The 21,523-nt window shown below is 35.9% G+C and overlaps 1 protein-coding gene across 6 annotated transcripts in view; it reads right to left on the bottom strand.

Moving 5' to 3' along the window:
- Nucleotides 1-21,523, bottom strand: part of lrrk1 (leucine-rich repeat kinase 1) — a 111,985-nt gene that overhangs the window by 83,876 nt on the left and 6,586 nt on the right. For 4 of the 6 annotated variants that reach the window (XM_067401379.1, XM_067401383.1, XM_067401380.1 and 1 more), the window contains exons 3-7: nt 14,647-14,813; nt 3,730-3,901; nt 3,183-3,362; nt 2,177-2,325; nt 1,348-1,610 (exon numbers count right to left, since the gene is read on the bottom strand). In XM_067401379.1, coding sequence (XP_067257480.1) covers nt 1,348-1,610; nt 2,177-2,325; nt 3,183-3,362; nt 3,730-3,901; nt 14,647-14,813 — 931 coding nt within the window. The remainder of the gene's footprint in view (nt 1-1,347; nt 1,611-2,176; nt 2,326-3,182; nt 3,363-3,729; nt 3,902-14,646; nt 14,814-21,523) is intronic. The other 2 variants (XM_067401382.1, XM_067401384.1) reach the window with 1 other exon arrangement.

The raw sequence follows: 21,523 nt of genomic DNA, 5'->3' as shown, positions 1-21,523 counted from the left end.
GTTAACATGAAGTAAGAATTAACAAGACTTCTATAGCATTTATTAATCTTAGATAATGTTAATTTCAACATTTACTAATACATTATTAGAACTAAATGTTGTATTTGTTAACATTAGTTAATGCACTGTGAACTAACATGAGCAAACAATGAACAGTTGGATTTTTATTAAAGGGTTAGTTCACCCAAAAAAGAAAATTTTGTCATTTATTACTCACCCTCATGTCGTTCCACACCAGCAAGACCTTCATTCATTTTCAGAACACAAATTAAGATATTTTTGATAAAATCCGATGGCTCAGTGAGGACTGCATAGCCAGCAAGATAATTAACACTTTCAGATGCTCAGAAAGGTACTAAAGACATATTTAAAACAGTTCATGTGACTACAGTGGTTCAACCTTAATAAAAAAACCTAAATAATGACTTTATTTAACAATATCTAGTGATTGGCGATTTCAAAACACTGCTTCATGAAGCTTCGAAGCTTTACGAATTTTTTGTTTTGAATAAAAACTGCCAAAGTCACACGAACTATTGAAATTTCGAAACACTTATGACGTAACAAAGCCTCGTTTACTGAAATCACATGATTTTGGTGCTCTGATTCGAAACAAAAGATTCATAAAGCTTCATGAAGCAGTGTTTTGAAATCATCCATCACTAGATATTGTTGAATAAAGTTGCTATTTTATTTTATTTTTTTTAATTATTCTCGTCGCTTCATAACATTAATGTTGAACCACTGTAGTCACATGAACTGTTTTAAATATGTCTTTAGTAGCTTTCTGGGCATCTGAAAGTATTAATTATCTTGCTGGCAATAGAGGCCTCACTGAGCCATCAGATTTCATCAAAAATATCTTATTTTGTGTTCTGAAGATGAATGAAGGTCTTATGGGTGTGGAACAACATGAGGGAGAGTAATTAATGTCAGAATTTTCATTTTTGGGTGAACTAACCCTTTAAGTAACATTAACAAAGATTAGTAAATACAGTAACAAATGTATTGCTCATTGTTAGTTAATACATTAACTAAAGTTAACAAATTATTGTAAAGTGTTACCAATAATATTATATAAAATAATACTAAAACAACACTGATATGAACTTTTAGGAGAAACATCTGAGACACAGTTGATACTTCACTTCAACTTCTCCATTTTGTGATTTCTAGATAAGGATTTTTTTTAGTTGTTTTATAAAGAGTGCACTCAGAAAAGTCATTTTATCTAGTCAAAAATATTTCAGGCATGAGGATAATGAGGATAACTCTCTAGAATGACTTCCAGTTCTAAAATGTGTTGATATTCCTGGTTTTTGAGTGGTGTGTGGAAGCCTTACGGACCTGCTGCAGATGATCTCCTGTGATGACGCTGGGGTGGGAAGATCTCTGAGCTGATTGTGGGAGAGATTGAGCGAGCGCAGGTGTATCAGACCCCAGGGCACCACAGACGGCAGCGAGCACAGACAATTATGAGACAGATCCAGAACTGTGATCCGAGACGATACGTCCATGAACCAGTCTAGATCCAACCAGGGTAGCTTCAGTCCTGACCACTCAACTTGTACAGCCTGTGGATGAGGAAAGTGAAAATCTGTAGGATTTTCCTGACACAGAGTTAAAGAAGTGGTGATTAAAGAATCCTTGTGAAATCACATCGGTATTGATCATAATACATTACTACGGTGAATGTTGAGAGTACAAAAAAAGGTAAATTTAGCAGTAATATAATAAAATAAAATATAATAAGAAAATTAGTAAAATACAAAATACAATAAAAACACAGAAAAACACATATATACATAGTACAGGATAATACAATGTAATTCAATATAGCAATAAAATTAAGAAAAATATAAAGGTAACACTTCATCCCACTTTAGACACTGAAAGTAACTTTGCAACTACATGTCAGCTAACTCTCATTAGAGTATAAATAGACTGAATAATATACTTGAATATAATACTAAAATATACACTTTTATACACAGGTAGATAGATAGATAATGTTTGTGCACAGGTATCAAAAGTCTTGTCCAGTGTGTGAGTTTAAAAAGTAATAAATTTATAAAGAGGAACTAGCACCGATTGTAAAAAAAGAAGCCGCAGTATTGTTCATGGCAGCGCTGATCCTAAAATAGTTCGGTCAGTCAAGAGTGCGAAGCAGTCTCACCTGCAGCAGTCTCCCATCCGCAGGCGTGTCTTTGTCCTGCAGGAGGCGCTGTCTGAGCAGCTGCTTGCTGAAGTCTGCGTGATCCATCAGGGTGTACGAGGAGAATCCGGCTCCATTCTGCAGCAGAAAACATGCGACCTCTGTATTTCCTGAGAGGAGAAAACACAGTTGAGTTAGACAAGGAAGAACTTTTGCTTTATTTCTCCACACCTCTGTGCTGAAAGAGGAAGTGTGTACAACGGAGGAAGTGCATGTGCGTGTGCTGGATCAAAGCGGGAAACCTGAACACTGTCAAAATTCCCCTGGTTTCACTTTTCAGGCCTAGTGTGCAGTTCATGATCATAAAGTTTAACTAGATTAATTTAGACATAGACAGACAGACAGATAGACAGACAGACAGACAGACAGACAGACAGATAGAATGACAGACAGACAGACAGATAGAATGACAGACAGACGTTAGACAGACAGACAGACGTTAGACAGACAGACAGACAGACAGACAGACAGACAGACAGACAGACAGACAGACAGACAGACAGACAGACAGACAGATAGACAGGATAGACAGGATAGACAGGATAGATAGGATAGATAGGATAGATAGATAGTGCAAAAAGTCGCCACAATCAAAATGCACTAAAAGTACTCTTTAGCTCTGCACTAACTCTCCTGATGCACTGCGCTCTTAAAATACTTAAATATTTGTTTATATATGTGCATATTTTGCAGTAAACTTAAAATGTATTGTTTTTGTATAATCAACATTTTTAAATGAGTAGACTCCATCATTTTTGATTATGCTGTTCACAATGCTTCATGGGATTTTAGTACTTGTACCTTTACATTTTTGTCAAATTTTCATTTTTTTTTTTTTTTTTGCTTCAAATCAAAGTTTGTAATGTTGTGATTCAAGCTATATATTTGAAAGAGTGGGCGGGTGCTGTTAGACTATTGCCTTTGTATTAATAATGTGAAATATAGGATGAGCAGAAGCCTACAGTACCTGCCTGCGCCGCGGCGTACAGGGGCAAACCGGTGATCATGGCAAACTCTCCTGAATTCACTGCGCAGTCCTCGGCATCAGCATTGTACGTATAAACCAGCAGCTTCACCACCTCTATATGACCCTCCTGGCACGCCGTAGCCAACATCCACTTCAGCAGATCCTTACGGACACACGGACCTAAAGAAAAAGAATGTTGTGGAGAAAATCATCATGTTTTGATATATGTAATACCAAAAAACAAAGACAAAACAACAGACAAAAAAACCTCCAAAATCATGTACCATCAAATCATAGCATTGCTATAGGGCGGAAACCTTGTATCTCCATATTTTTTTATAAATCATTACTATTGGTTAAACTTTATGTCTGTGCTTTTTGCAAATATTTAACCAATGAAAAGTATTAAAAGAGCTCGTAACCCCATTGGATCCTGGAGTCAAACCTCATAACCTCACAATATTGTGTCGTTTTTAATAAATACCACAATATTGACAAATTAGATTTCATGCTGACTTTAAGAAGGTAGATTTTGGTTTCTGCTCACGTGGTATGGAGTCCAGCAGCTCTCGGACCAACACCTGATGTCCGTGATGTGCCGCTAAGACGGCAGGGTTACGTTCGCTGGGTTCCTGTGGAACCACAACCCGTGCGTCCTGCAGCAAGAACCGAACGCCGTCCACATCACCGTTCTGAGCCGCCAAACACAGTAGCTCCAGCTACACACACAAACAATAAAACAGATAAATCTGTTTAATTAAAACCATTTCCGTACCACTATACTTCAGCATAAGTAACTTTTTTTTTTTTAACTTATATTATTAACTCTGAAGCTTAAATTAAGCTCCAAGCGTCTTCTTTTAAAACAAACCACAACTGTCAACACACTCCAAAAAGGTTTATAAAAGATGACCACTTGAGTTTATTGTTGTGGCTCAAAAATGGTACTATCAACTCATTCTTACAGTAAATGTTAGACTTGTAAAAAAAACAAAAAAAAAACAAAGGCATATTTTATATTTTATATTATATATAAAATGTACTTTTTGTCCCAATACTGAAAAATCTATGTGTGTTGTGAAACCATATACATATATCTGTTTATAGAGAAATTAGCACTAGGTGGCAGTAATTAACCTTCTCAAATGACAGATTACACTAAATAAAAGGATAGTTTAGTTTGTAACTTTTGTTTTCAAGTAAATGGGGTAAGTAACTAATTCAAAGTAACACTCAAGTAACTAATTCAAAAGTCTGGGGTCAATAAGTGTCTTATGCTCTCTAAGGCTGTATTTTTTAAATTAAAAATACAGTAAAATCTGTACTATTGTGAAATATTCATTACAATTTAAAATACTTGTTTTCTACATGAATATATTGTAAAATGTAATTTATTCCTGTGATCAAAGCTGAATTTCCAGTATCATTACTCCACGCTTCAGTGTCACATGATCCTTTATATTATTATCAATGCTGAAAACATTTAACATTTTTAACAATGTTGTGGAAACAGTGATACATTTTTATCAGGATTTTTTTCAACATTATAAATGTCTTTACTGTCACTTTTGATACAACTTGATGTGTCCTTGCTGAATAAAAGTATTAATTTCTTTCAAAAAAAAAAAATCTTACACATATTTGTAAGCATATTATGTAGCAATTAAGCTCATCTAATCATTGATCAAATATGCAATAATTCATGTTGTCCATCATGAACCTGGTGCTTAAAACACAATGATCAGACCATCATTTTTGGCTATGTTGAGAATGGAATACTAATACGATTCATTCGTCACATGTAGAGTAGAGCACAATGGGATACAGTTTTTATTAAAGTTTGCCATAGATGCATATTTTGACAAATGTAGTGGGTTAGTAAGAGTAGTACGCCAATATGCTATTGCATAGTCTTTCACTTACAAAATTACATTTAATTTTAGGCGAAACAGCTGTTGCAAGAGTCACGTCAGCTAAAAACTAAAGTTTAAATGCAAGTACACACTTCCTCATTCTGTTACTGGCTTTTCCCCCCACTGATCTCTGAATCTCTGAATGAGGGTGAGGGAAAGTAAGTGCAAGACAATTTATAACTAACAGTTTAAAACTACCATTCCTGCAGTATGCAGAATACAATTTGGAATACCTGGATGATCTACTACTGTATATTCCCAGATGATGCAGCATAAAACAGCACGCACTGAGCAGAAGACTACATGTCCCACAATGCAATCTGTTTCAAGTCAGTTTTATTTATATAGCACTTTACACAATGTACACTGTTTCAAAACAGCTTTACAGACAAATATTGCAGAACTAATTTCTGTTTAAAGCTTCATAATAAAGCAAAAACAAATATGCAAAATTATGTTAAAAAATAAATTATAAATAAATTATATAAAATGTATAACTAAATTAAAACATAATTTTAAAATAAAAATAACTTGAACTTCCATTCTCTGTGATGAATGAGCCATAAGTTAAATCAAGTGTGATTTATTTTTAATATCTCTATCTTAAGTAATTTGATGAACTTAGGTTTTAGACATGCAAAAAAACAGAACAAAATTGCTATGATATGAAAAATACAAAACTTCTTTTTTTCCTTTTGCATTTTTACTTCAATTTTGTAAGTTGCTTTGGATTAAATTGTCTACTAAATGAATAAATGTAAAGGTAAATAGCCATTTTTATTAATGACACTTGCTAAATTAAACATCCAATGCACTGAAATCATATGAGGTTTAAAATTATATTTGTTTAAAAACGGTATATAGTGTACACTACACATATGGAGCATTTCATTCTGACCGTAGATCACGTAACACAGAGAAATATTGAAATACATTAAATACACACACATTTCTAATCTCCGAGACCAGTGAGCTCGATAACAAACTGATTCCGCCTGCGATTGAACGGGACTAATGTGAAGAGCTTGGAGGCAGAGTGGAGGATCAGATGTGTGTTTGTTAACTGATGGCCAGTTAGAAGCCATTACAGTCACACCATCAATCACTCGTGACCTCATTAGAGACCTGTTACAGCATTTACAGAGCAGTATCACTGCACACTCACTGACCGCATGCTGTAATGTCATCTGTAATCACTGTGAACAAAGCCTTTTAAGAAATAAACATGCCTTGTAATCAAAGGTACTGTATGTCATTTTTGTGACTGTACTAAAGCACAAAAATAGCATAAAATGTTTGCAGAGATTTAGGAAACATGCTAAGTTCACTTGTTTCTCAGAAAAACAAAGCTACAGCCAGTTATTCTACTTTGAAATGTTTGTTGCATGTTTTGGTCTGTGTGATCCCGCCCACTGCCAGTTTACCCTAAAGCATTTCGATACTCCGGGTTGCCATTTTGCGGAAAACACAGTGTATTGTAGCCTTAGAAGCCAGTAAACAAACTAGGGCAGAGATCACAGATAATACCCAACCTAAAAAGCCTCAGCATCCATCTAAAAATCTATCAACGGATATAACGCAACGCGGATAAATCAACTCAGCAATTTACAGTGTTCCATTGTCAATTGCGCTCGCTCCTGTTGCATGTCCTCAATCTGGTAACCCGCGTCAGCACCGAGTCTGAGGTGGAGGAGCGGGAAAAACAACCCTCTCCAATATTTCAGCAGCTAGCTTTCAATATTACATACAGCACATTTAATGTTTTCTGCCTTGCATTTTTTTTTAAATCATAGACTATAACCATAGATGCAATAGGTTACACTTTATTTTAAGGTGACATAGTTACCTTGTACGGTAACACTTTACTTGAAGGGGTGTGCATAAGACTGACATGACACCTTCATAATCATGACATGACACGTGTCATGAATATGAAGGAGGGTTTATGCATGTTTATGACAACTGTCATTAAATGTAATTCGCTCAATTATGTCATTTTTAATCCAAAGATGACATTGTTTGTGATGTCTTTGTTACGACAACTTGACATAAACCAAGACATCATAACCTGTCATAAACATGACATAGCAGATTAATTATCAAACTTAATCTACTTAGCGTTATGGGTTAACATTACATTACATTATTTTGGTAACACTTCAGTATAGAGAACACATATATAAATGATTAACTATGACTTTTCCCTCAATAAACTCCTAATTTACTGCTTATTATAGTTAATTGTTAAGTTTAGGTATTGGGTAGGATAAGGAATCTAGAATAAGGTCATGCAGAATAAGTCATTAATATGTGCTTATTAATTACTAATAAATAGTCAATATTCTAGTAATATGCACTGTTAAAAATAAATGTAAATTTACAGGTATTGGTCTGTATTTTTTTTACAGGATTTTTTTTTTACAGTGTGCACGCTAATAGTAATAAGCAACTAGTTAAAAGACCCCAAAATAAAGTGCTACCATTATTTTATAACAGTGTCATCTTTTTTAAGAAATTTGAAATTGTCTATTATCTGACCTTCTGTTGGAGGAAATTTCAAAAAAACAAAACAAAAAAAACAATGAAATGAAAAATATTCATGACGCTGTTATAAAATTATTTGTCAGAGTATTGTCAATTAATGACATTTTAATGACAAGTTCAATTTGTACCACTGTAGCTGAGTTTAAGATACATATTCATGACACTATTATAACGGCCGCACGACAGCCAATGTCAAAACCAACCACATGACAGTTTAACGTAATGTTAACCCATAAAGCTAAATTATGTCATGACAAAGACACTGACAGGTTATGATGTATTGGTTTATGTCAAGTTGTCATAACTTGGACATCTCAAACAATGTCATCTTTGCATTAAAAATGACATAATTGAGTGAATGACACTTAATGACAGTTGTCATAAACATGCATAAACCCTCTTTCATATTCATGACATGTGTCAGGTCATGATTATGAAGGTGTCATGTCAGTCTTATGCACACCCCTTCAAGTAAAGTGTTACTCATTGGACTTACCCAAATAAGTAACTGAGTATAAATTAACAACATGTACTTACTATAAAGATAGGGTTTGGTTTAGGGTTAGTTTCTTGTAATTATGCATAATTTACTGTTATTGCTATAGCAAGTACATGTAGTATAAATAAAGTAAAATACATTGTTACCATGCAATATAGTTGATTTATAATATGGATTAGGACTCTAAGTACCATACAAAATATATTACCATTGTTTTGTGGTGTGTACTTTGATCTCAACACTTTCAACCTTATTATTTATTAATCTCAGGTTAGGGAAAGTAAATCGAATCTGGCCTAAATTATTTTAAAATACTTGGTCAGAAGATTTCTCTGTGGTATGTTCTAAAACACTTAAATCAAAGCCTTGCTTTCTTTTAATTGGGTACTTTTCTACTTATAATAAACAAAAATGTAAAAGCAAATAAAACTTGAAATGAAAGTACAAAATACAATAATCACGCATTCAAACAAAGGTGTGGGAGGCAATCAACTCATCAGTGTTTTACACTCCTGTTGTTCGTCACAGAAATTAAGTCACCATCTCAATTGAGGCAAGTTGTAACTTTCCCAAGATTTCCAAGATCCTTATCAAGGCCTAACAGGTGCAAGCTGTCCACCTTTTCAAGTCCTTGTTCTCCAGTAAACTCAACCAAGATGGCTGATGTCCTTTAAAAGGTTCTAGCAGTAGAACCACAGTTCATTGTGTACATAAACACACACACACTTCTGTATACTGACAGTCTAGTTTTGCTCTCTGCTTATGTAATCCGTATGAAAAGGTGTATTTCTCTCTAAAGGAGCATCCACTATACTGCTGAGATGGGTCAGCATTGTCAACTTCATCTTAGCAGCCGACACTGACTCAGAAAACACTACTTTACTAATAAATAATCCAGACACGTTCATAATCATTACTTTTGCCGGTCCTTTGCGGCAAGCTTGCACGCAGAATAGGCTATATTACGCCTGTATATGTTAAACACCTATTTATATATTATTCAGTATTCTCCTCAGTATATATATAAATAATTAAATTAAAATAAATGTGCTATTAGTCGACTAATGGCTTAAATGAATGACTAATAGTCAACTAGAAATATCTTTAGTCGGGGGCAGACCTACATTTTAGTTTCATGGTAAGGTATAGGGTGAATTCAGATAAATCAGACTAATTTCGACATTGAGATGTCTGTGGTACTGAAAATTTTTATTTTATTTTGACATAGTTACACATTAGTAAAGTAAATTATGCATAATTACAAGTAACCAACCCTAAACCAAACCCTAACAGTAACTCCATAGTAAGAACAATGTATCTATATCACCTTAAAATAAAGTGTAAGCAAAATTGCAAATGTGTTCTGAATGCTAAGAAGGTGGTTGTTTAGGTGTTCCCAATGATTGCTAGGCAACTGCTAATCATAAAAAATATCACATAAATTTGTTTGTCAAAATAACAAAACGGCTGTGCCGAACTCATGCCATTGGTCGAGCCAGATGGTAACATGGCAGGTGGTTTAAACAAACAGATCATTGTCAGTGTTTACATATAACAGGGAAATCAACATGCAAAGATTTACTTGCAGTTATTTCTGCATATTAAGCCATGATGGGAGGAAGTATTGTAACTTAGAAAAACAATCACCTGTACTTCGACTGCATGCCTCGTCAAATTATATGGTGATATCAGGTTTCCGTTTTGAAAAAAAAAAAATGCGTGCACTATATTTTTCACACATTAAAGATGAAACCGAGAAGCAAGTGTGAAAAAAGCTGTGAAGTTTAATATTTGCTAACAGCCTCTTTTAGTACTGTATTGTGTGTCTATGTGAGAAGTATCAAGGGTTTCACATTTTCCCAGGCAACACAGATCAGATAAGCCAATGCAGTTGCTCATACTTAAGTTTTTTAATGTGAAAAACACTCTAATCCTCTCTATAAAACTTTGCCGTTTAACTCATCGTGCATCCTTTATGCTACAGGTTTGATACCTCAAATCATGCAGTTTACATTTATGCATTTGATGCTTTTACACAAAGCAACTTACATTGCGTTCAAGACACATTTTTTCAGTTCATGCATTCCCTAGGAATCAAACCCATGACCTTGACCCTCTATATTTACATTTAATTTTGGCAGATGCTCTTATCCAAAGCAACTTACATTGCGTTCAAGACACATTTTTTCAGTTCATGCATTCCCTAGGAATCAAACCCATGACCTTGACCCTCTATATTTACATTTAATTTTGGCAGATGCTCTTATCCAAAGCGACTTGCATTGCATTCAAGGGATATTTTTCAGTTCATGCATCCCTTAATGACTTCTCTTCTCTACTGTTTGAGCTAAAGGAACTTGTTGAGAAGAATGCATTATTGCTTTTCTAAGCACTTGTTTACAATAAAGCACCACACCGCCAACCACTTACAACAACCTAGCATCACGGCGGAGAGTTTTACAAGCAACCCCAGTTTGCTGCACATAAATGTCTTTGTAACGAGTGGACTGTAAGTTGATTTTATAAACAGTGTCTGCTAAAAAACAATTATAATTAAGACCATTTTACATGAGCAACAACTCTGTACATGATATAAATAGCTCCTTTTGAATTGATTTTTGGCATTAGCATGTTGATTTTCAGTATTGCATAAATTATACGTTTGTTTGTCAGATTCTTCGGCTATTTTTATGCCGAGTTCTTAAAATTCATTTGGATCACAGAGTTTTAACAGAACTGAACCAACTAATAAACGTATTGCGATGCATACATAAATGAAACAGGTAAGAAACAAATTTCTCCTCTCAAAAAAAAAAAAAAAAAAAAATCGTAGTTTATTAACTATTTGCATATATTTTATTTTATTTTTTGTCATATAATTATATTTTGACATGAGCACAAATCTGTTCATTGTGAAATCAATTACATTTATTCAGATAAAAATTATGAATATGGTTAAATTATGGCTAGATGTGAAACAAGCAATATTCAATTAGTTAAAATGTATGATGCTGAAAAAAAAAATTGATTTATTGATGCTAAACATATAAACCTGGGCCCTCATTTATCAACAGTGCGTAGAAAAGGTTCTATATTTTGTCCAACGAATGAAATTTAGAATGTGCCTAAGTACAAGAAAATCCGCATTTATCAAACGTGCGCACGCAGTTCTTACGCACATGAGTAAGCAATCATTGTTGATAAATCCCACTTTCACGTTCCAACGTTCACGTTCAAGGTCATTAGCATTCGGAAACGCCTCCAATGAACCATATATGGTGACAAAACTTCCCTTTAAAAGTCACGTGATTGCTATTATTGCGGTGCGGAAAAAACACAAAGAGAGCTCTTGCCAAGCAGATCAGCATGATCTTGGAAAACTTGCTCTCTGGAGCGCATTGTTTGCAAAGTCTTCCAATAATGCAAGATAAAATAAAATAAAGATAAAGTTTACTTAATTTTGACTTAAGTTTTTGCACACATAAACTATTTAAGTAAATTTCAAATATGGGTTTAAGTTACTCTACTTGGCTTAGATAAGTAAAATTATAAGTAACTTTATCAGTAAAAAGTTGAGTAATTTCTATTTAGTTTAAAACTCTCTTGCAATACATTTTACACAAAACAATATAACACTGAATGAAACCATGCTGTTTATGTGTATGCTTTTACTTAAAAACATCTAAGCAGATAATACTAAAGATATTGTGTAGACATCATATCTACACATTAAAAGTAATGCTATAGTTGAACACAGAGACCTCAATACTTGGTACACAACACACAATGACGGTAACATTCGATGGAACATTTTTGAGTGTGACTGTGGCATTTTGAGTAGAAAATGAGCTCCAAATGGCACAAAATGTTAAGTTACTAAACCTAACCACAAAAGCAATGATTAAAACAGTGTAAAAACAGCTGGAAAACAGAAAAAAAAAAAAAAAAAAAAAAAAAAAATTACCTCATTAATTATTCAAGGCCCAGTGCATGATGGGAACACCAGTATCAGAAAAGTTGAGTAGTTTAACTTAATTTTATAATGTTGATGTTTACACTGTAATTTCTACAAGCTTAAATTGAGTACTACTAAATAACTTGCATTTGTTTTTCTGTATTATTTACTTAACCATAATTTTTTTTTTGTTTTGTTTTTTGTTTTTTTACAGTGACACCAATTACGCACTGTGTGTAAAACTAGACAATTGATAAATTGAGTGTTTTATAAATAAAAGGAAACCATAGCTGTCAACCCTCCCGTTTTTTCAGGGTTTCTCACGTATTTTAGCTCTTTTCCCGCTGTCTTCCCATTTTTTCCCGTAAAATATCCCGTATTTTTACGCTCTGATTGTGTTAACTCAGAACACGCAAGTATCTGTGTCTGTGAAGTGGCTTGCACTTGACCACGGGTGATGCACGTATGCATGCGCCGAACGCGTCTTTCGCGCTCATGGAGTTTCTTTGAAAGGCTCACGGGAAATGTAGTATAGAAATTGTAATGGACATCGGGAGAAATGGGAACACGGGGCACCGCGATGCGACTGCAAAGGGCACTTTCACTTTCACGATCAAAGTGCACGCCATTGCATTGTAAATGCAGTATTACAGATTAAACGCGCAGGTCTCCTCTGGTGCGTCCTCCTCACTGGACGAGGCAATATCACTTTCGTTTCACTTTCAGATATCTCTTTTATAGATACCATCAATGTTTTTACCTTTCTAGATGTAGTTACCGAAATCAAAACAGTCCATAAACTATTATCCTCACGAAAACTTCAGTCAAGCCAGCTTGCAACCTGAGAGATCAGCCTTCAAATTTCTCGGTTTCTGAATGGGCGGTTTGGCTTGATTGACATCATATACCATCGACCTGTCCTAAAACGTTAGCACGCTTTGATCGATGGTTTGGAGATCGTGTGTTTCTCCGTTCGAGAGTGCATTTCCGTTGATTGTTTACGAACGAAAGCTCACAGAAACGTGAAAATGAAAATGGTCTCATTTGAAAGAAAATATCCTAAGCTAAAAGATGATATAGTGTGACTGATTGAAGCAACCCTTATCAAAAGTGCAGGGGTCCTGACCCCCTCCCCAGTGCCAAATGTAATAATCGTGTAAAAAAAAAAAAAATCCCTTATTTTGGGGATGGATCCCGGGAAATCTCCCTTATTTTCAGTGTTCAATGTTGACAGCTATGAAGGAAACACAGGACATGTGGATTGCTTAATGCATACTGTGACACTCTTAAATGATTTTTGTGTGTAGTGTCACTATTCTACCACTAGATTATCTGCGTAAGCATACTCAGAGGTGTGCTTATATTTACACACATTTCTACGTTTAAGTACAAGTTGGTGAATCCCACACTTTGCGTGAAACTGTTCTTACGCACTCACTACGCACAAATCTGTCCGTACGCACCAATGATAAATGAGAGCCCTGGTTATTTTGTATTTAAAAACACATTCAGTTTATTAGTACCATTAAAGACATCTTACCCGTTTCTTAGCGGTTTCATTTATGTATGACTGACAAATAGGGGTGTGATGCAAAATTAAAATGTGATGAGATTTCTCGTCGAGGTGAAAAGCTCTCGCGATATCGCCACGATAGTGCATGAGGGTGAAATTAGCATAGAATATGCCACTGCTATATTTACATTACTCCACTGTCGTTTTTCTTTTTTTAATAGAAACCATTTAATTCAGTTGGATAACAGTCACTTCAATTGTAAAGTAATGTAAACGTCCACTCTGCTCATCCAGCACGAGCTGCAGAGTCGCAGGAATCAGAGTTCACTGATCATGTGACAAGAGTAAGGCGAGATGACTGACAAGACCAAGGCAAGGATTCTAAGCCTAAATGTCTTGTCTTGCAGCGAAAGCGAAAATAAAATGCGAGCTCCCTGATGTGCGCAAATAGAGCCTGTCTTCTAATATCAAACCTATCTAGGCTGGGCTCTGTAGTTGTAACCACCACTTAGCTCTGGTCTCTGTTTGCACTTTGAATATTGAGAGAGTGCTTTGATTATGGTTGCAATTATTGTTTGCACTTAATAAGACTACGAAAAAACTGTGTTATTTATACGGCTTTTATTTCTATGTTCAATTTGTGGAAAGGAGTTCAATTAGGAGTTCACACACAGCCTTAATCAGAAGTTCTGGAAGCTCATTATTCATGTACAGTAATGTCTGAAGAGACTAATGTGAAATTATACAGGAGAGAAGCCAGTCAGAAGCCAGTGCTTGTATATTGTCGTCTTTCTATGCATATGATAAATCATACTCAGAAAGTAGATCTGAAATGAAGTCCAAATGGATGGGAATTTTATTCAAATACACAAATCTTAAATGAAGCCTTAAATATTTTTTTTGAGTGTAGCAGCTTCCAAAGCGCAACATATGCGTGTCCTTCAGCAGGTGAACTGCACAACGCACCAGCTTCCCTTCAGTTTTTATGTAATTTTTCAGTAAAACGTAATAGCACAAAGTTGGAAAATGATCAAACTCACCCCATCTGGTCCCCCTCCACTGTTATTCTCGCAGGAGAGACGGATAAGCTTGCGTGCCCTCTGGTCCTCGCCATCCGTATAGGCCTCTTGGATGTTCTTCAGAGTGGGCGACTGACTAAAGGGAAGGCTGCCAACCGCCGACTGCTTGGCTCCCATCTCCGGAACGCCTGCGATTGGGGCATAGCCACCACAAACAATTCAGTAAAAGAGAAGGAATCTTAGCACACGCTCATGCTAAAGCAAAGATGACGCGATGGGAAATGAGACACAGGAGGAGAGGGAGCAGCCGGGAATCAGGTCAGCCTCATAAAGAATTCACATGCCTTTCCCCCCAGACTGCTGAGGGTGTATTTGCAGAGCCGTGCTTTTTCACGTTCACCTTTGATGTAAAGAGCACCTACTGTGGGCGAGAGTGAGATCGGGAAGTTCGGGGTATAGTGAATAGATAGTGATACTCATAAGTACATGCTCAAACATATGCATGCAGCAATATGAACCGCTACAGATCCATTTCAAAAAGCAAACAACAAAAGCAACAAACTGGACAAAAAAAAAAAAAAAAAACACTTCAAGTGAAAAAGGCATGTGTGTTGGTAGTTTGCATTAAATATTTTGGGAAGTTATGCTCTGTGGTGTGACATTCTAAATATAAAGCTATTTTAAATGGCATTTTGATCATTCTTTTGTAATTGTTATGCATGCAGGTTTGACACTTTGTATTATTTTACAAACTAAATGAAATATTTGTACTTTGAAAAATTAAGTTGTCATACTGCAAGACCATTTAAAATGAATGATGGGTCAACAGATAGACAGAACGACAGATGGATAAAAGGACGGATAGATAGAAGAAACAACAGACAGACAGAATGATAGAACAATATATAGAATGATAGAGGGAATGATATAGGGAACGACAGACAGATAGAAGTACAGACAGATATAGATGGATAGACAGACATGACAGAACAATAGATCGACAGACGGATAGATGATAGAACGACAGATGATAGATGGATAGACAGATAGACAGATGTACAGAAAGATGGATAGATATATATGGATAGACAGAAGGACAGACATAGAAAGATGGATAGATATAGTTGGATAGACAGACACGATAGAATGATAGATGGATAGAAAGACAGACATACATAAAAATGGACAGACAGACAGACAGATAGATAGAGATAAATGGAAAGACAGACATACAGAAAGATGGACAGATATAGATGGATAGATAGAAGGACAGACAGATGGACAGACAGATAGAATAACAAAGACAGACAGAAAAACAAAGACAGACAGACAGACAGATAGACAGAATGATAGACAGATGGACAGTAATAGTGCATGAGACTTATGATTTTTTATGATGACTTTTATCATTTTGTCAGAAGTAAAATGACATGATGAGTAAATGAGACTGCATTTTTATTTTAGGGGCAAACTACACCTTTAAAAATCTATTTTAATATTTAAAGAGCACATCATCAGTTGCCTTTGCTCTGGGTAGATCAGTGGCCAAACTACAGTAAACAGGAGTTTTATGATATCAATCCAAGAGGGCTGTGAAGGTCAAATCAATCACTCCCTCCTATTATTCACATTACTCCATCCAGCCCTTTAACATTTATCTGGCAAATGTGGCCATCGGCAGACGCTGTTCCATTAACGGCACGTCTGCTTTGATGTAAAGGAGCCGGACCTGCGGGTAAGAGCCGGTGTGGCTGTGCGCTTTAATAGAAGAGGCTCATATGAATAATTTACAACATTTTTCTGATGAGAGGCCGGAGAAAGCCTGAGGGAGGGTAACCATTAGAACAAATCCAGTCTGCATCAATACAGTCTCAGCTCACGTACCGCACAGACCAAATCAACCTGGAAGCCAAGACAATAGCTTTGTTCTGAAACCTAGCAAAGCTGACAACCTAGACAGATTTTAAGGTATTTAAGATGCTCCTAATGTGAAAGAACGATCAGCATAAATACAGTTCAACCTGTTGCATCTCCAAATTCGCTTGTGTCACCTCAAATCAATGAATGTAAATGAAAATCAATACTTGTGTCACAGCATGTATCCTCATACAAAAACACATAACAAAAAGCACAGTGAAAAAGTTCATCCAAGATTGTGTATAAAGTGAGAGAATTTTAGAATAAGAATACAATTATAATTCAATATATACTGAGAAGTATTGGTAATTTTCTTGTAAGAAAATCTGATTTATACTTTAAAGGTGCCCTAGAATTAAAAATTGAATTTACCTTGGCATAGATGAATAACAAGAGTTCAGTACATGGAAATGACATACACTGAGTCTCAAAAACTATTGTTTCCTCCTCCTTTTATAAATCTCATTTGTTTAAAAGACCTCTGAAGAACAGGCGAATCTCAACATAACACCGACTGTTACGTAACAGTCTGGATCATTAATATGTACGCCCCCAATATTTGCATATGCCAGCTCATGTTCAAGGCATTACACAAGGGCAGCCAGTATTAACGTCTGGGTAACGACTAGGTAAGCAAGCAAGAACAATAGCGAAAAATGGCAGATGGAGCAATAATAACTGACATGATCCATGATATTTTTAGTGATATTTGTAAATTGTCTTTATAAATGTTTCGTTAACATGTTGCTAATGTACTGTTAAATGTGGATAAAGTTACCATCATTTCTTACTGTATTCACTGAGACAAGACTGTCATTTTCATTTTTAAACACTTGCAGTCTGTATAATTCATAAACACAACTTCATTCTTTATAAATCTCTCCAACAGTGTGTAATGTTAGCTTTAGCCACGGAGCACTATCAAACTCATTCAGAATCAAATGTAAACATCCAAATAAATACCATACTTACACAATTAGACATGTTGCATGACGAACACTTTGTAAAGATCCATTTTGAGCATTTAGCTGTGTGAACTTTGTTTATGCTGTTTAAGGCAAGTGCAAGCTCCGGGGGCGGGGAGCACGAGAATTTAAAGGGGCCGCAGCCTGAATCGGCGCATATTTAATGATGCCCCAAAATAGGCAGTTAAAAAATGAATAAAAAAAATCTATGGGGTATTTTGAGCTGAAACTTCACGGACACATTCAGGGGACACCTTAGACTTATATTACATCTTTTGGAAACATGTTCTATGGCACCATTAAATATGAATTATATGTAAAGTTAAAAAAAGAATATAAATCAACATTGAGCTCAGCAATATGCTGAATATTCACAATTCATTTGCAAATATTTTGCTGGCTGTATAAAAAAAATAAGTTAATAGCATCTCCAATTTAAATTTCAGTAGCTGCAAAACCACCTCCCTGTTACAAATATGGAAGAACTATCACTTCTACCACTAAAGACTGCTTTATATATATAACACAAATATTCTTATTTAAAACTTTATAAAGTAAAATAACGCGTTACGCCATGACACTCTTCGCTACGTCCTACACTATAATGCATGGCATTGCATTGCATGGCATTGTGTACTACATAGCGGAAGTTAACGCTTTTTGGATGTACGTTGAATGCGTGTGGCTGTCGTGCCGGAGTTTTGTTATTTTACTTTATAAAGTTTTAAATTAGGATACTTGTCTTACACAAACACATCTATTCACTTCAGAAGGCCTTCATTAACCCCCTGGAGTCGTATGGATTCATTTTTTTATGGATGGATGCATTTTTGTCTTCAAAATGTGGGCAGCCATTCACAAATGTTATAAACCTTAGAGGACTAAGGGTATTTTTAAATATATCTCCTACTGTGTTCGTCTAAAAAGAAGATATACACCTTGGATGGCTTTAGGGTAAGTGAATCATGGGATAATTTTCATTTTTAGGTGAAATATCCCTTTAAGCTGGCTACTACTACACCTCTTATTACAAAGCTTGATCAACTTGATCCTAGAGAATTAGTCAATTGTTAATATTAGCGTAGATGCCATTCTTCTTATGATGTAACGAGTACATCAGGTGTTATAGCAAGGGTTCCTGGTTCCGGCTCAAAAACCTTAATTTCTTTTCGACTGAAGAAAGAAAGACATGAACATCTTGGATGACATGGGGGTGAGTAAATTATCAGGAAAATTGAATTCAGAAGTGAACTGATCCTTTAAAAGGTGCCGTAGAACGTCATTTTAAAAGATGTAATATAAGTGTAAGGTGTCCCCTGAATGTGTCTGTGAAGTTTCAGCTCAAAATACCCCATAAATTTTTTTAAATAAATTTTTTTAAATGCCTATTTTGGGGCATCATTAAATATGAGCCGATTTAGGCTGCGGCCCCTTTAAATGCTCGTGCTCCCCGCCCACGGAGCTCGCGCTTGCCTTTAACAGCATAAACAAAGTTCACACAGCTAATATAAACCTCGAAATTGTTCTTTACAAAGTGTTCGTCATGCAGCATGTCTAATCGCTTAAGTATGGCATTTATTTGGATGTTTACATTTGATTCTGAATGAATTTGAGGCTATATGCTCTGTGGCTAACGGCTAATGCTACACTGTTGGAGATTTATAAAGAATGAAGTTGTGTTTATGCATTATACAGACTGTATGGGCCCTATTTTAACGATCTAAACGCAAAGTGTGAAGCGCACGGCGCAGGTGCACTCAGGGCGTGTCCAAATCCACTTTTGCTATTTTAACGACTGAAAAACGGTCCGTGCGCCGGGGCGCATTTTTGAAATGGGTTGTCCCTATTCCCTTAATGAGTAATGGGTGTAACGTTCAATAAACCAATCAGAGTGTCATCTCCCCTTCCCTTTAAGAGCGAGTGAAATTACCTGTTAAGTGGCCAGTCAATCTTTCAGTCGTCTGCGTTGGATGCAGGCTTTCAAATAGCTCCGCGCGATGAGTCAGTTAATATGTGTGTGTATTGGCAAGATTGTTCAATTAATTAGCCAGTTTCGTTCATCATTATAAGTAGTAATAGGCTGAATTGAAAATAGGTATCCTAATTCTAATACACACAATGACTATTCATCATTACATTTTTATATTTATGTAGCCTACACAATAATATTCTTTTAGACTGTAATCCTTTTGTTTTTAATATTTGGCATATTTGTGTGATGCGTATCCCTGTGTGTAATAAGAAAAGTCAACGCGCACTGTAGACGCGCCCAGAGGTGCAGTTTCTACCAACGCACTCTAACAAAAAAATATTGCGCCACTGACTTTAGACTTTAGACCAGGTTTGAGTTGGTCTATGGCGCAGTCTATTTTCAGCTCCTTAAAATAGCAATGCGCCGGCAATGTGGCTGAACACACCAACGTGAATGGCGCCAGACGCAAACTAGCAAACACACTTGCGCTGCGCCTTGCGTCGCATTGCGTCGGGTGTATTATAGGGCCCTAAGTGTTTAATAATGAAAATAACGATGGCTCTTGTCTCCGTGAATACATTAAGAAACGATGGTAACTTTAACCACATTTAACAGTACATTGGCAACATGCTAATGAAACATTTAGAAAGACAATTTACAAATATCACAAAAAATATCATGATATCATGGATCATGTGTTATTATTGCTCCATCTGCCATTTTTCGCTATTGTTCTTGCTTGCTTACCTAGTCTGATGATTGAGCTGTGCACATCCAGACGTCCTGCCCTTGTCTAATGGCTTGATCATGGGCTGGCATATGCAAATATTGGGGGCGTACATATTAATGATCGTGACTGTTACATAACAGTCGGTGTTATGTAGATTCACCTATTCGTCGGAGGTCTTTTAAACAAATGAGATTTATATAAGGAGGAGGAAACAATGGTGTTTGAGACTCACTGGATGTCATTTCTATGTACTGAACTCTTGTTATTCAACTATGCCAAGATAAATTCAATTTTTAATTCTAGGGCACCTTTAAATGTATTCAAAGCCTGAAAAATAGCAATATTCAGCCCTAGATATGACAACGCAAACCTCTTAAATTTAAAGCTGCTTTTAAATAATGTATTGTGAAAATCACTATACAAATAAACGTGAATTGAATTCAATTTCTGCTCTTGAAAAGACACAAACATCCATTAACATAAATGAAAAGTAAAAACACTTACTCAGCATCTGCTGATTAGATCAAAGAAATCTAAACGTAACTTTTTCATTATTTTTCTCCCTTTCTCCAGTGTGAAAAGATATTTTATCACCTCTTCATGTCCTTAAACTATAGAAAACATTTAAAGCTTGCTGCTGCTACGTTTAAGACTACATTCTTCTACTAAGACAATCACAATCTATCAAGACCATTGAAACCATGTGACAAATCAGACAATGAAAAGAAAGTCTGAGGGTGATAAGAAAGACTACTCTCCTCTAAGAGAATTCAATCACTGAATTTGAAAGTATAAAGTTAAAGAGTCAATGAAAGGTTCACTACATTATCACTTCTTAAACCCAACTCCCACTACGAACACTGACCTGAAATGCTGAAAAAAACAAGATATCCACAATGCAAACACACTGAGCGCTCTGTCGGCTACACATACCTTATCATTCTGCACGGATCTATCCAGCAATCATCTCATTACTGTCCGTCAGAAATCCACAAGCTTGTTGTACGTGCGGTACCTGTGAGCTTAACCTGACTATGTGCCTATAGAGGAGAAAGATGCTTCACAGAACGAGACTCCCGTCTCCTCCCTCTGTGCTGTCCTTAATGGCAAGGTTATCTTACACCGCAAACACATTAAAGAGTGTAACCCAACCCTCCCTGGCCTGTAGCTATGTCTCTGTCCCTCCCAAGAGGACCTCAGATTGCGTTTGCAGATAGCTCAAGCCACGCTAAGCCAGATTAGCACACTGGCCTCTTTCTGCAGCATGTGTTACTGTCACACAGGACCAGACGACATGCTCAATCACACACAGAT

The sequence above is a fragment of the Chanodichthys erythropterus genome, chromosome 11, assembly GCF_024489055.1.
Source record: "Chanodichthys erythropterus isolate Z2021 chromosome 11, ASM2448905v1, whole genome shotgun sequence".
NCBI classification, from domain to species: domain Eukaryota; kingdom Metazoa; phylum Chordata; class Actinopteri; order Cypriniformes; family Xenocyprididae; genus Chanodichthys; species Chanodichthys erythropterus.
Note: the sequence above shows the minus strand (reverse complement) of the source record. Positions and strands in the feature narration are given on the sequence as shown.